At 38.5% G+C, this 15,007-nt stretch overlaps 1 protein-coding gene across 1 annotated transcript in view; it reads right to left on the bottom strand.

The window, feature by feature from the left end:
• Positions 1-7,743: 7,743 nt before the first annotated feature.
• The window catches only part of GK5 (glycerol kinase 5), a 47,107-nt gene continuing 39,843 nt past the window's right edge, over positions 7,744-15,007 (bottom strand). The window contains exons 13-16 of the mRNA XM_081954778.1: positions 14,715-14,818; positions 13,406-13,465; positions 10,647-10,780; positions 7,744-9,867 (exon numbers count right to left, since the gene is read on the bottom strand). Coding sequence (XP_081810904.1) covers positions 9,713-9,867; positions 10,647-10,780; positions 13,406-13,465; positions 14,715-14,818 — 453 coding nt within the window. The 3' untranslated portion in view covers positions 7,744-9,712. The remainder of the gene's footprint in view (positions 9,868-10,646; positions 10,781-13,405; positions 13,466-14,714; positions 14,819-15,007) is intronic.

Raw genomic sequence — 15,007 nt, 5'->3', positions numbered from 1 at the left:
TTGGTCCTTCTCAAACATACACAAACTGTGTCTGCTTCAATTCTTCCCACCCCAATTCACTTGCTCCATCTCTGCCCTTTCTGTACCACTGTATTCCATTGCCATGTCTACCTCCCCCCCCACCTTCTTTGGTGTGAATGTCATGTTATTGCCGCGCCACAGTGCTGGACTTTGTGCTACTGTTCTGTCCCCCACAATGGATCTTCTTCCTTTACTCTGCCTCACTCTGCCCTTTTGCCAGCATCTCAAGCTTCATGACATGGGGACTCTGTCAGCATTGGGCTCACTTTTATTCCTTGCTGCCACCATTTCCTGCTCTTCCTCATCCTCCTTTTCCATACTGGGGCTCAACTAGAGACAGAAGGCCATGCATGCATGCAAAATAGGTAGAACGTGAGTGATAGAGCCTTCAATTCCACTGCTACTATATTGGTGTTGGGTGCATTGAAGTGCTTCGGGGTTGAAAAAATTGAACGGTGACATCCCTTTTGCCCAGAGGGTGCCGAGTTGAGGGCTCCTTTCATGTCCCCATGAAGTTGCCCACCAAAGTGATACCCATCCATCTATTCACAGTCACCTATTTTTGAACTGCCGGGTTGGCAGGAGCAGGAGCATGTGATGGGAGCTGACCCATCCCACAGTAGCAACCAGGTTTCAAATGTGACCTTGCTGATCATCAGCCCAGCATCCTAACCTCAAGAACCACTGTGCTTCGTCCAATTTCACAAAGGAAATGATATACTACATTCTACAGGTTTATGTGAATAAACACTTAAGATTGTATATTTAAATAAAAATTATATATCCAAATCAAAAATACTACAAAAATAATCCTTACTGCCACCTTGAGAAACTCTTTTGCAACTAAAACAACACAATGGGGGTATATCAGCCAAACAATTCAAATATATCTTGAAGCCAAAAATTTATGTTTGACCTAGTGCTCCGGAAACTGCATTCATTTTCCAGAACCATAATGCCAATTTTAAAATAAACCCATTTATTCACTAAAGGTGGATTTTTTAAAATGGGGAATGATACAGGGGAAGTTTTTAAAATTCAAAAAGAACTCAGCATTTTAAACAATACTGGTATTTTCATTTCTGATGTCACATATCACACTGATCTTCTGGAAGGCAAATATGATTCAGAAATGTTGATACTGTTTTAATATTATTTTCTTATATGAAAGGCTATAGTTATGCAGAACATCTTATTTGAATTTAAATCAACCTTTTTTGTGAATAAGATTTTATTTAGACTGAGAGAGCTGTGTTTTCTCTTGAATCCAGAACAGATGCTATCCATAGGTTTTATGCCTTTGCTTTTGCTCTACTGCCATCTGCTGTAAAGATAAAGGATACTGATTACAAGATAAATTCTTATAAAGAACTAGTTCAAAATACAGCTCAAAATTATCGTGGCCCTTGTCCCAGAGGCGCTTTTTACAAGAGGCAACTGGACTTTCTGGTTTTTCTTTGAAGATGTTTCGCTTCTCATCCAAGAAGCTTCAGCTCCGAGAAATGAGCTGAAGAAGCTTCTTGGATGAGAAGCGAAATGCCTTCAAAGAAAAACCAGGAAGTCCAGTTACCTCTTGAAAAAAACATCTTTATGACAACTATGACCTGGATGACTGAGAATCTCCATAGATAGCTTGATCTTTGTTCTTCCATTTAATTTCAAGGAATGTTCACTTCCAACAAAATTTACTGCATAGAACAGGGGTGTCAAACCCAGGGCCTGTGGGCCACATCTGGCCTGCAATATGGTCAGTTGCAGCCCAGGCAACCATCTTGGAAACTGCAAGGGGCCATCCTGTGTCATCTCAACCTCCCATCCCGGCGGGCAGGCACACAGAAAGTGCATGGAGACTGGCCATACTTATTGGCCTCACCCCGCCTGGCCTCTTGCCTTTGTGCCCAGTTTCACCTTGCCTTGGTCTGTGGCAGCAACAGCAGCAGCAGCCTTGAGGAGGAGGTAAGTGTGGTCAGGAGCCCCCTCAGAGAAGTGGGACTAGGAAGGGTGGCAGGAGAGGTGGCAGGCAAAGCCTGCTTGCGCATGACTATTTCTGATGTCTGGAAGGTGAACTGGCAGGGCATCAATGCTTGCGTGCAGCTGGGAAGGGTGTCCAGAGTATTGAATGGGGCATGGCGGGAGGGGCAGCTTAACTGCATTAACTGCATTGGGGAGGGGGAGTGAAAATAGGAAACTGCAATGGGCAGGCAGCAGTGGGTGAGCGCCAAAGCCTCATCCATCGGACAAGCCTCACTGTTTGGGGGGGGGGGTCATGCAGCCAAGCAGCAAGGCTGGTACAACTTCTATAATAACAGGGGTCTGGGGGTGGCATAGCAGGGAAATGGAGGTGGCACGTGCTTGGGGGTAGCCAAACTGCCTATTAAGTGTGAGACCGGAATGGTAATGGCGGGACTTCTCCAAGCTGTACACCACCTCAGTTCGCCTACCTACGTAGCCCCCCCAGGCACGTCAACCGCAATGCCAGAAGCCACATTGGCCTTGTTGCTCTCCTGCATTAACACACAACCCACCGTATAGTGAGGCTCTCTGATGGATGATGCTTTGGCGCTTGCTCTAGTCTCTTCCTCTGCTGGAGACCTCTGGATTCCCCCCCTCCCAGCCTTGTCTGGCCTAATGGTCAGGTCAAATTGGCCACACCGACCTGTTCACATGACCACTCAGTCATGCCCATCTGGTCCTTTGAGGGCATTCATAATGCTGATTATGATTAACCCCAACTCTTGCCATTTGCCTGTGTGACCCCCCCTAGCCCCCCTGTATTTTCAGAAGCTGTGCCAGCCCCTGAAGTAGGTGAATAGCAGTGATGCACAGCAGGCCAACTACCTGATCCTACCTGCCTGGCACCGAATGGGCAGTTGGCCTGCCACCCCATGCAACCCTGCACCTGATCCTGCCTGCCTGTCAACAGGAGCTCAGAGGCGAGAGGCTGGGCAGGGAGAGCCAATGAGCATGGCCATTTTCTATGCGCTTTCTGCCTCCTACGTGTCTGCCTGCCTGGATGGGGTGGGCCAGGCCAAGGTGATGCGGGCCGGCCCCTTGCAGTTTCCAGGACAGCCGTATGGACTGGATCTGGCCCGTAGGTCTTAAGTTTGAAACCCCTGATCTAAGACATACAGATGTACATATTTCAAGGAGCGATTAGACAAAAGCAAGCAATGAATATACATAGGATTCAACAACTTAGAAACATTTGATGAGATACCACATATATGTTCTAATGTCTGTAATCTCCAAGTTCTTGAAAAGTCAGGAAATAAAAAATACAATTCGGCATCACCATGGTGTCTAGAACTGAACTGACAGGAAACAGACTGTCTATGAAATTCATCATGTACTGTACGTAGGTGAAAAATTGTCAAAAATGACTCATTTGATTTCAACAAAGGAAGTTACAACAGAGGACAGTTAAACAGAAACAGAATTAAAATAAGATTGATAAAAAACAGAAATGGTTAAGCATTATTCAACTATCTACCATTGTCAAATAAACGTTGAATTAAAGGCTCTGGATAGGATTGTGCCCATGCGACCTCTCCTAACCCATGGACCTCTTTGTCCAACATGGTACATAGAGAAATTGAGAGAGATGACATGGATGAAGAGATGCCCAAAGCGCTGCTGGCAGAAGACAAACTCAAGAGAACATGGGCAAGACCTGTTATTAAAGCCTAACTCATGGTGATTCAAGTGGTGAAGCTTAAGTACTTCTCCACAATGTGTCTGCAGTGATCAGCCAGCAATCCTTTTTATGGTGAGCTGTCTTCTCCTGGGTAAGGAAGCTAGAGATCCACCAGAAGAGGTGTGCTGAATGTTGATTTTCTAGAAGACAAAATTGTACAGCTTCATTCCCAGTTAGATGCCATGGTTGATGGTTCAATGGAGGCACTTGTGGAGGTTCTTGCTGTTATCTGGGAATCATTTGAGCCTATTGCTCCTGAGGAAGTGAACAGGATTCCCCCATTGGCCAACACGCTGGAGTGAACTGACAAGCCTATTGGCCCATTTCCTTATGTATTCCCAACCTTCTCATGGATTACTTGCTAGCCAAAAGCTAAGGGGTGGGGCTCAATACCTGAATTTGTCTTCCATATCTATGGGCAGGAGGGGGTCGAAGAGCTGCATCTCCTGTCAATCTACCTTTGCAAAATTGTAACCAGAGCGTAAATATATTTTTTAAAATGTAAAAAATTTATAGGACAGATTTTTAACCTAAAGGCTAATTTCTTTGCCAATAGAGCCAATAGGCTTATGATGCTGGCTCCCACCATTATAAAGAGAAAAATCCAAGGAGTTGGCATCATGTTCTGAAAACAAGTTGTTCTCTACAAAACATATTACTTCAGATGAGGCAGAGATGACTAGTAAAAAAATTCAGTAATAACTATAGATTCAGCCTTTTCTGGTTTTTCCCCCCAATTAACTCAATTGAGGGGAATTGTACAAAAATTAAACAATGAGCTAATTACATTGGCTTTTCATAACTAATCAAAATATGGTTGGTTAGTTTGTGGTTCAGCATAATGCAGTGATGGCTAACCTTTTTTGGCTCCCATGGCAAAAGCGGGGGTAATGCAGGGGGATCGTGTGTGGGCATGCCACACACATTCTATGTGCGTGACCCAGCATGCATGCGCACACAACCAGCAACCCCCTCCCCTTTTGGCATGTTTTTTGCACCCTTCCCAGGCTCCAGAGGCTTTCTAGGAGCCTGGGGATGGCAAAAACAGCGCTCCACCCCCCGGAGGCCCTTCGGAGGCTTCAGGAACTTCCCTTCCAGAGGGCGAAAAACGAACCTATGGGGAACCCGGAAGTTTGGGAATGGTGACTTCCAGTTTGTCCATAGGGCCTATTTTCGACCTCAGGAGCCTTCAGGCTTCTTCCCTGAAGGCTCCAGAGTGCGAAAGATGGACCTACAGACAAACCGGAAGTAACTTCCGGTTTGCTTGTACGGTTGGTTTTTGCCCTCTGGAGCCTTCAGGGAAGCCTCCTGAAGGTTCTGGTGGATGAAAAACGGACCTACGGGGAACCTGGAAGTTTGGGAATGGGGACTTTTGGTTTGTCCGTTCTGGGTCAGGAGGCTTCCCTGAAGGCTCTGGAGGGAGAAAAATGGCCATACGAGCAAACTGGAAGTCCGTTTCCAAACTTCCAGTTTGCTCGTAGGCCTGTTTTTTCGTGCTCCGAAGAAGGCCGAAGTCAGCTGGCCAGCACGTGCATGCGCACTGGAGCGACAGGGCAACGCCTCACGTGCCCTAACAAATGGCTCCGTGTGCCACTTGTGGCATGCATGCCATAGGTTCGCCATCACGAGCATAGTGTGTAAACAAAGCCTTTATAAGGGTCTAATTTGTCTCTTGCTGGAATAATTAAAATGGCAACTGAAAGGGGATGGAAAATTAGAAGATACATATTCACATCCAGATTGTACTTGTAGATATATTTATGAATCAATATAAAATATAGAGGAGTTTCCAAAATGTTTACTGTTCTGATAAAAATTGTTTCTATTGAAAGCATGCTAGTAGAGGATCCGAAACCTAATTGATCATTATTTCATTGGTAGATACTGTATATTCTTATCTGAAAAGGAAGGAGGTCAATATAAATCAATACAAATGTTTGCTGATTAAAAAATATATCAAATTTCTCCCGATTTCAAGGTCTTACACAACTATGACATTTTATCTGTTTTTGTCTTCTTAATAAGATTCTGCAGTTAACAGATGCATAGGGACCTCATAGAGCATACCTGGTTGGGTGGTAGTACTTGTGAGAAATATCTGGGCATCCTGATAAATGACAAATTAAATAAGAGCCCGGAGTGTGTTGCAGCTGCCAAAAGAACTCAGACGGTCTTGAATTTTGCTGCAACAAAGATCACCGGAAATTAAGGATTCTGCTCTATGCAGCTATGTTTATTTTTCTGTTTTGTTTTGCCATGGAAGAAAGCAGTGGGAAAGTACAGGATATTACAATTGGAAGCACTATAGACTATTTAAAATTCCATGACACGGAACCATTGTAAGATTCAAAATCTTGTGTGGAAACACCTTTGGATACAAGTCATATATTATGGCTTCTTTCTTTTCAGAGATATTTCTTTTTGATGCAGGTACTTGTCATTCTGTCTAAACATAGTTTTTTATGTTCCTTTATATCATATAGAGTTAATCAAAATTACAGGATTTGTGTTCCCGAATTAAAGGACAGAGAGAACTGTGATCTTATGTACTTTGTTTATAATGTGCACATGAAATGAGGTTTATTCTTTGCATTGTAATGTGCTAAAATATTGCAATAGCCCACTTTTATGGCATTGTAGGAAAGTGGAGGCTTTAGAAACTATCTCAAAAAAGGCAGCTCAGATATGAAAGTCATGAGAGAAATGCATGTTAAAAAGATTGAGTATTTTCAAGATGGGGACTTCAATATAACCCAGGCTTGTTTTATAGATACCTCCTTGAAATATGTCATTTTTACTTCTTGGCTTTGCTAACTATATGGGACTTTGACAGCAATAAACCTTATTAACATCAAGGAAAATATGAGAGATTCAAAATATATTGATGTGGCACTGGAAGCTAAGGAGAGTTGGGCCTGGTTACTATTTGGATGGGATATTTCACAGAAATTCCACATCCATGAATGATCTAAGAAACTGAAAATACTCCAGAAGAAAGCAATGTTAACCACTTCTCTATTGCTGGAAATTATATACTGTATTTTTCGGAGTGTAAGATGCACCTTTTTCCCTCAAAAAAGAGGTTGAAAGTCTGGGTGTGTCTTATACACTGAATACAACATTTTTTACCTCCTGAAACCCCGCCCCTTCACCAAAATGGCCGTGCATAGCCTTTAGGAGCCTTGCAGAGTGCTCTTGGGGGCTGGGGAGGGCCGTTTTTTTTGGTCAATTTTGCCCCTCCCCCCGCCCCTAGAAGCACTCTATAAGCCTCCTAAAGGCTATGCATGCCCATTTTTGCAAAAAAATGGGCCATTTTTGGGAGGTCTGCAGAGTGCAAAAGTTTTTTTTTTTTTAATTTGCCTCTTCAAAACTTTGGTGCGTCTTATACTCGTGTGTCTTATACTCTGAAAAATACGGTAAGTGTATCCATTAGTCACTTGAAATTAAAGCTCATCTTAAAGAAGACACTACTTTTTATTGCAATTAAAGTTAAAAGTTTCATGAAGCAATTCTGTAACTCTTCATTTGTCCACCAAATTCAGTGGCATTGAATTCTTGAGCTGCATCCAAGTCAGAGGAAAACATAACAGTACCTTACTGTGAAATTGGAGACCAGGGGAATTCAGCTCAAAGCAATTAAGCAGAACAGATTTTTCTCCATTTACACCCAATTCCTTTCTGAGTTACCATTTTTACAGCACAGGACAAAGCTTGCAAGGACATAAAACTATTAATAAACAATGATTCGTCTTAAAGGCCATACTTAAATACAATAAGAGTCTGTTTTATTTATAGTTTCAAAATATTTTGAGACGGAAACTTATATTTACAAGTGAGTATTCAGTATATACATCTGAAGTAGATCACGGTATAAATTAAAGCAGCCTTGATTTAGCACTTTGTAACAGCTAGTTTCAATTTACAAAACATATATTATGAAAATATAAGCACAAAATACAGTTCTTAGGTATATAATATTGTACAGATTGCTTGAACAGAGTAGTGATTCAAATTAATCCGTATATTAATTCAGAACAATACAATGATCTTTATTACAGAATTAAAAATATATTAAACATATATTTTTAGAAACAATTCTTTCAATTAAATAGCACGTGATGAATATTCTACTAGAGGACTCGCCTATTTGGGGTGGGTGGGTGGGTGGAGGGAGGGAGGGATCTTTCCGGCTCTTGTGACCACACATAGATCACTCCTATAATTCACATATAGTAATCTAGTTACTATAATCGGTAATGTATAAAATGAGATGAAATATAATTCACTATCCTATCTGGCTCAAGAAACAGAGGAAGTACTAACATGATTTTCAAAGAAAGCTCCCAGTTGCTCCCATTCCTTCTTCTGGCACTTAGGCCTTGGCTATTATGATATACAGCACCATAAATCAGAATCTGCAATAAAATTTCTGCCTAGAAAAAATACATGCCAGTGATTTTCATACTTAATTGCTGTTGCATATTACTACTTACAACAAAACTTTGTGTAAATTTTTTGAGACTTGTCTACAAATGTTTAACTCATTTTCTCCTTTGTGTTATTTTTCTGTTAGGTTTTGCTTTATCTCTGATGAATATATTGAGCCATCACAGAATAGGTTGTAGATCAGTGGTTCTCAACCTTCCCAATGCCGCGGCCCTTTAATACAGCTCCTCGTGTTGTGGTGACCCCCAACCATAAAATTGGTGTCTCGGTTCCTAAGACCATTGAAAATATGTGTTTTCCGATGGTCTTAGGCGACCCCTGTGAAAGGGTCGTTCGACCCCCCAAAGGGGTCCCGACCCACAGATTCAGAAGCACTGTTGTAGGTGAAGGACTCCCTTGCTGCAAAGGTTATATCTCTTTCTCAGACCAAAGATATATCACTGCATAGCCAGTATGCACATGGCTCAGAAAACTCTGAGACACAAAGATTAACTTCACTTCACTACTAAGTATTTTTGAATACCAAGATAAAGTTTATAAATTTGCAGGTAATCCTTGTTTTACAACTTTTTGTCTAATGATGGTTTGATGTTATGACCGCCTTGGCAGAAAAGTGATTTAAAACCCATCTTTGAAGTTACAACTGCTTGCGCCACCTTGTGGTCACATGACTGCAATTCAGGCACTTGGCAACTGGCTCTCATTTATCATGGTTGCGGCATCTTGCGGTCTGCTAGGGTGGTATCTGAACATTCCCGCATACTGATCTCATGAATAAAATCAAGTCTGTCCATTATAAATAAGCACCACTTAGAACATGACGCTCTGATGTTTAGTCTCTTGACCACGACCTGGGATTCACTACTATTCCAGGAGACTTTTTGTATTGCTTGAATATTGTCTGAGAACAATAACTGCTTAGTACAATTAAGTCTAAAGCAGAAATAAAGTTGTGAGTTACACTATATTGCCAAAAGTAATTGCTCACCTGTCTTTACTCGTATGTGAACTTATACTGTTCAGGTGCAATTCAAATTTCCTGGTTATTGCATTTAAAGCTTTAGATACCATAGAATTGAGCTACCTGCTCCCCTCAACCTCTGCCTGTCCCATGCATTCCCATATGGATGCTCCAGATCTCTGCTGACTGATGTCTAATGGATATTGTTACAAATTCTCTACCCAATACTCATATTAATACAGAACAGATAAATGAAAATCAGTCTGATAAAATCCAGACTATAATTAGCACAAAGAATAATGAAAAAAGTTATTAATTTGGAGAAGTCATGTTATAACTGATATGCATCTGTAGGATAATAAAAATGAATGAAGCATGGAGTAGACTAAGGAAATATCTAGCCACATTATGGGCACTAATGCAGTGTCAGTGACTCAACAATGAATCCAAAGGGAGAAAATACTAACAGCAATTCAGTTGGGAAGACATAATCACAGGCTAAATACTGTAAGTTCATATGTGAGTAAAGGCAGGTGAGCCAATACTTTTGGAAATATAGTGTATATTGTCCAACGTATAAATAATATTAATTACTGAGATGCCTGGCTATACCAAGAGAGAGAACGACGGACAGCTTTTATCCAGTTACTCATGGCAGGTTCATACTCCTTTGGCTCTCTTTGTGGCTTAAAAACCATGTCAGTTTGCCTCAACGTCTTCAGATGTTCTTTGTCAGTCCAATATCCTAAAAAAAAAAAGATACAAAATAGTCATTCTCATGTTGACCATAATTCCTGTATTAAAACATGTGTAGGGGTATATATAAATCTAGTATGAAGAATATAAACAACGCAATGTTTAAATATTTGGAATACTTTTCACATTACAGAATTAACTTGCAGAATAAATGTATTAAGTAATAATCTATAGATTTTTCTGCAGCATTATATATTCTGTGGTTGTTTCTCTGTAAGTGCCCCTAAGCCCCACCCTCTTGTCTTCTAGAAGTTTGGAGAGCTACGTAACTCTTCCCACAATTGTTGAAGCAGGATGAGGTTGGAGAAGAACATGGCACAGGGATGTATAGGAAAGTGTTGCCATAAGGTGTGATGGCATTTTTAATGGAGTTATAATTGATTTTCATTTTATGGTTTGGTGCTTTCTCTTGATTTAACACTGCCCTCCCCAGTGTTGCTGCTACAATACAGGCAGTTATGTAAATGTTTTTAAACAAATAAACAAAGAAGCAAACAAATAGTTTAGTCAACAGTAAGAGACGTACTACTGTAGTTTTCTGTTCTACCTTGGTTCAAATGATTGCGAATAATTTTTGAAAATTAGCAAAGCTGGCTGGGGAATTCTGGGAGTTGAAGTCCTCCAGGCTTAAAGTTGGCAAGGTCGGAGACCCCTGTTATACAGCATACTCTTGAAAAAAAAATCATTATGTGCCAATTTTGTACAATATGGAATAAAAGGCCATTTCTCTTGAAACCGATTCCCCCGGATATTCAGACTAAAGCATACCAATAGCGAGGCCTGCTAGAAAAGCTGCTCCAAGACAAGACATGTCTGTACTGTCAGGCTTGTTTATTGATTCATTGATTAAATCCGAAGTCATCTGCATCACAAAACTATTTTTACTGACACCTCCATCAGCTCTATAAAGATGGGCGAGAGAGGAAAAAAACATAATATTCAAATTCTATAAAATATATATTATTTAAATTGTATGCCCAAAAGACAAAACATAAACACTGCAGTATTGTTATCTGCAATCTCGGAATGGTATGCATAATGGCGATTCTACTATGATATAAGTAGCAAATGGAGATGCTTCTTAGGTTTTTTTTAAAAATCGGAATGATTTAGAGACGGTGATAGAGAAGGGCACATCCTGCTGATCCCAGGGACATCGCTGGTAGATCCAAAAGCCCTTTTTTTCCAGCGACAGGGAAGCCGACATTAAAGCTGCTGAAAGTTGGGACAGCTCCAGAACGGAAGCAAAACTGGAGAGAAAGTGTGTCGAATTGGTGAGATAATTTTTATTATTAGATGAGAGAACACCCTAAAACAGGGGTGTCCAAACTTGGGAACTTTAAGACTTGTGGACTTCAACTCCCAGAATTCCCCAGCCAGCATGGCTGGCTGGGGAATTCTGGGAGTTGAAGTCCACAAGTCTTAAAGTTCCCAAGTTTGGACACCCCTGCCCTAAAAGATTAAAAGTAAAGTTAAAATTGAAGACAGAAGAGATCAAGCAGCGAGATTAAGCCTGAGTCAAACTTAGTGTGTTATTTTTCTTTAATCCTTTTATTGCTGGAATTTTTACAAACGCTTATTTTTTAAACTGGACTGTTTTTTTCCTTTTTTTATACTTATTAAGACTTTCTTTTTCTTTTTTCAACGCTCTATTGTATTTTCTTTAAAAAAAAAACCCTTAAGTTTGAAATCTAAAGAGGGAAGCAAAAGTAGAGGAAAAGAAATAACACTGCCACTTAGAGGCTTGGAAATATTGTTTTTCTTTTCTTTCTTTGAGCATTTGATAATCTTGTGCAAAGAAAGAACTGGTGTTACATTTCAAGGAGCTTGTTTATTGAAAATAATAGTGGGATGAGCACGGATTGTTTATACAGTTTATGCTCCTTGGGATACTATCAGTAGTTGGACTGGAGGGAAAAGAAAGCTTGGAGTTGAAAGAAAGAAGATTGCAGTGAACTTTAAAGAGAACTGTTAATTTTGTTTGGAACTTAATAAAAGAGCCTTGGATTCTATATAGTGGCAGTGTTTACTATCTGGAGGAAAAGATCAATACAGATGATGTTGCAGCAGGAAAAAGAAAAGGAAGTGACATTGCAGATGATTATGCAAGAAATTCAAAAAATACAAGAATAGAGAACATTGAAAAGAGAACAGAGAATATTGAACAAAGAACAGGAAAAACAGATAAAAAAATTGAAAATATCTACCAAACAAGGATGAAATATGAGGACAGATTTCAAAAAATTGAAGAAAAAGATGAATAAAGAGATAAGAAAATTGGAGATATTGACAGCAGATTGAGTGTGGTTGAAAAAGACAAGAATGGAATATTGGAATGAGATATTGATAGATCAGAATTTTACCTGATTCCAGAATATCAAAGAAGAAAAGGGAGAAAATTTGGCAGAAGAAATGATAGAAATTCTGGCAGAAGCATTGGTGATAATCAAAGGGAAGATGATGGAAGGAACAGAGGAGGGGTTTCGAGTCTTTACAAGATATGCAGTGAAAAACAAGTTGCCAAGAGAAGACCATATAAGATTTACCAAGAAAGCAATTAGAACACAAATACTACAAATGGCAAGAGATAAAAGATTGTACTACTATTAGATGGATACGGGATGATGTAATGAAATACTATAATAAAAATTAATTTAAATTTATTCAAATTTAGAATATTTCGCAGAAAATGAAGTAATAATAGTTATAGTTAAATAAATTATTAACAATGATAAAAATTGTGTGTGTGTGTATATATGTGTGTGTGTGTGTGTGTGTGTGTGTGTGTGTGTGTATTTCTGTTACAACCCCTGGTATGCCCAAATATGAGAGCTAAATAGCTTGAAATGGATCCATACTAGTCTCCCTTTATTTATTTATCAGCACAAATACAACATATATATATATATAGATTGATAATATGAGATTTTATATAAATTGTAAGTGAGGACTATGGAGAGGATGCACAAAAATTTTGTAACCAAAGACAAACAATTTTATACAGAATATAATATAAAGATGTACTACTACTGGATGGATTTAGGATGATGTAATGAAATGCCATAATATAAATTTATTCAAAATTTAGACTAACTCACATAAAATGAAGTAATAATAGTTATAGTCAAATAAATGTTTAACAATGATAATAATTGTATACATATATATCAAATTGATAATATGAGATTCTATATAAATTGTAAGTGAAGACTATGGTGAGGATGCATAAAAGCTTTGTAACCAATCGACACACTGTATGTAACTGGAAGATAGTTTTATGTTTTATGTTTGTCTGTGCTTGTTTGTTTAAAAAAAAAAATAATTTTTCAAAAAAACCAACAATTCTACAGGCTGCTAGAAATATTTCAATTAGGCGCTTACAGCAAGAGATGGTTCCAAAATAGAATTACACTGGCTGTAACTTAACCATTGGGCCATAAAGTTCATGCACCAAACTTATTTAATATATAAATTCATATCAAATATTCATATTCATGTTGAATATTTTGGGTACAATATAAACATACCGAATGGACATCGATGGAATGTTCACCTCTGTTGTAATGATATCGTGCAGCTGTTTGTTTCTTGAAAAAATAGATGGGGAAGTAGAAATTCAACAAAGTAGCAATATATTAAGTAACAATTACATTAAAAGCATAAAGTGTCATAAGGAACAATAATCAATCAAAATTAGCTAGATATTTAAACACATGTTTATAATGGAGTTAAAATTAGCTATAGTAAAATAAATTAGATGTAATAAACTAAGAGCTCTAGATTTTTGAGCTATAGTTTTTTAAATAACATTTTAGGGTTTTTCCCCCATAAGTTTAAAGCAGTATACATCAGATATTCAACAAAACCCCAGAAAATAAATCATAAGCAGGAAAGATACTAAAGATCAAGGTCAATACATTAAATTGTTTTGTATCATTTTAAAGACAGAAAAATTAAATGAGAATTCCAATGATCTTAATATAGAAAGTGCTATTAGTACAAACGTCTAAAACTAAGAGCAATATATTCCTAGTCTATCCAGAGTCATTTTATCAGATAACCATTGTTCCCAAATTAGAATATATGAATTCTGTTCTTCGTCTTAGGCTTTATATGACAAAGGCAGAGATGATAATTAAGATCAATATACTTAATATAAAGTAGCTTTCTCAATAATCAAAATATTGAAGCATTTTTGCATCTCCTAAGTGATCACACATTTTGTAATTTGCCAACAAAAAGTAATATAAATAATATAAAGCCTTTTTATAATATAGATTTTAGTTGCTGGTTGAATTTAAAATTAGATCAGCAAGGAACAAAGCAAAATAAATCCCATCTATCTAATCTATTGTCTTAAATCTTGTAAAGAGCCAAAAATGAAATACAAATGGAGAAGTGGATTTGAACATGGGGAGAAAATGCAGGGTACTGGAAAGAAATGTGCATAGAAAGCAACTGTCAAAAAAGTCATTGGAGTGAACAAGGGTTTGAGCTTACATAATTTGTATGCCCTGGGATATAATGATAGGGATTCGTTTCCTTACATGGATGTGCTTGTATTTTAAGGGAGTTGGGTTGCCTTCCCTTGACAATGAACAAGTTTATTCCAAGAAGCAATCCAAAACTACAGAGGTATTACAATGGAAATTTATACATTGATCATTTATCTTGGTAACTTTCTGAAAAACTATGAATTCTGAACCAAACAGAAACTAAATGTGATTGGTTGTAATGACTGCTGATGTGTAGCTAGTGTAGCCTGTGTACACAAATAGTACAAGGAGGGCATACTGAGAACAGGCCCGACCATGTTGAGGGAGCATGTCCACGTACCTGAAAGCGATGGATTCCAACACAGCTCGAACAAGATGATTTTTGGTAGTAGTAGGTGTGATCCCCATAAAAGAAGTACATGCATAAGGATCATTCACAGGTATCTGAAATAAAACAGAATTTGAAATAAAATATATAGGCATATGTTATATAGACAATTGTTCAAGAAAGGACTGAAATATTAGGAAAAAGAATAACTTACAGGTGACAATAAGAGGCAGCATAGTAAGAAGAAGAAAATTGAAAGAACAGTAAGCAGTCTATAAGCAATATTGTATGTATGTATGTATGTA

This window comes from Natrix helvetica (genome assembly GCF_964273705.1).
Source record: "Natrix helvetica genome assembly, chromosome: 5".
Lineage (NCBI taxonomy): Eukaryota > Metazoa > Chordata > Lepidosauria > Squamata > Natricidae > Natrix > Natrix helvetica.
The sequence above is the reverse complement of the archived record's forward strand: the minus strand, read 5'-3'. Positions and strand labels throughout refer to the sequence as shown.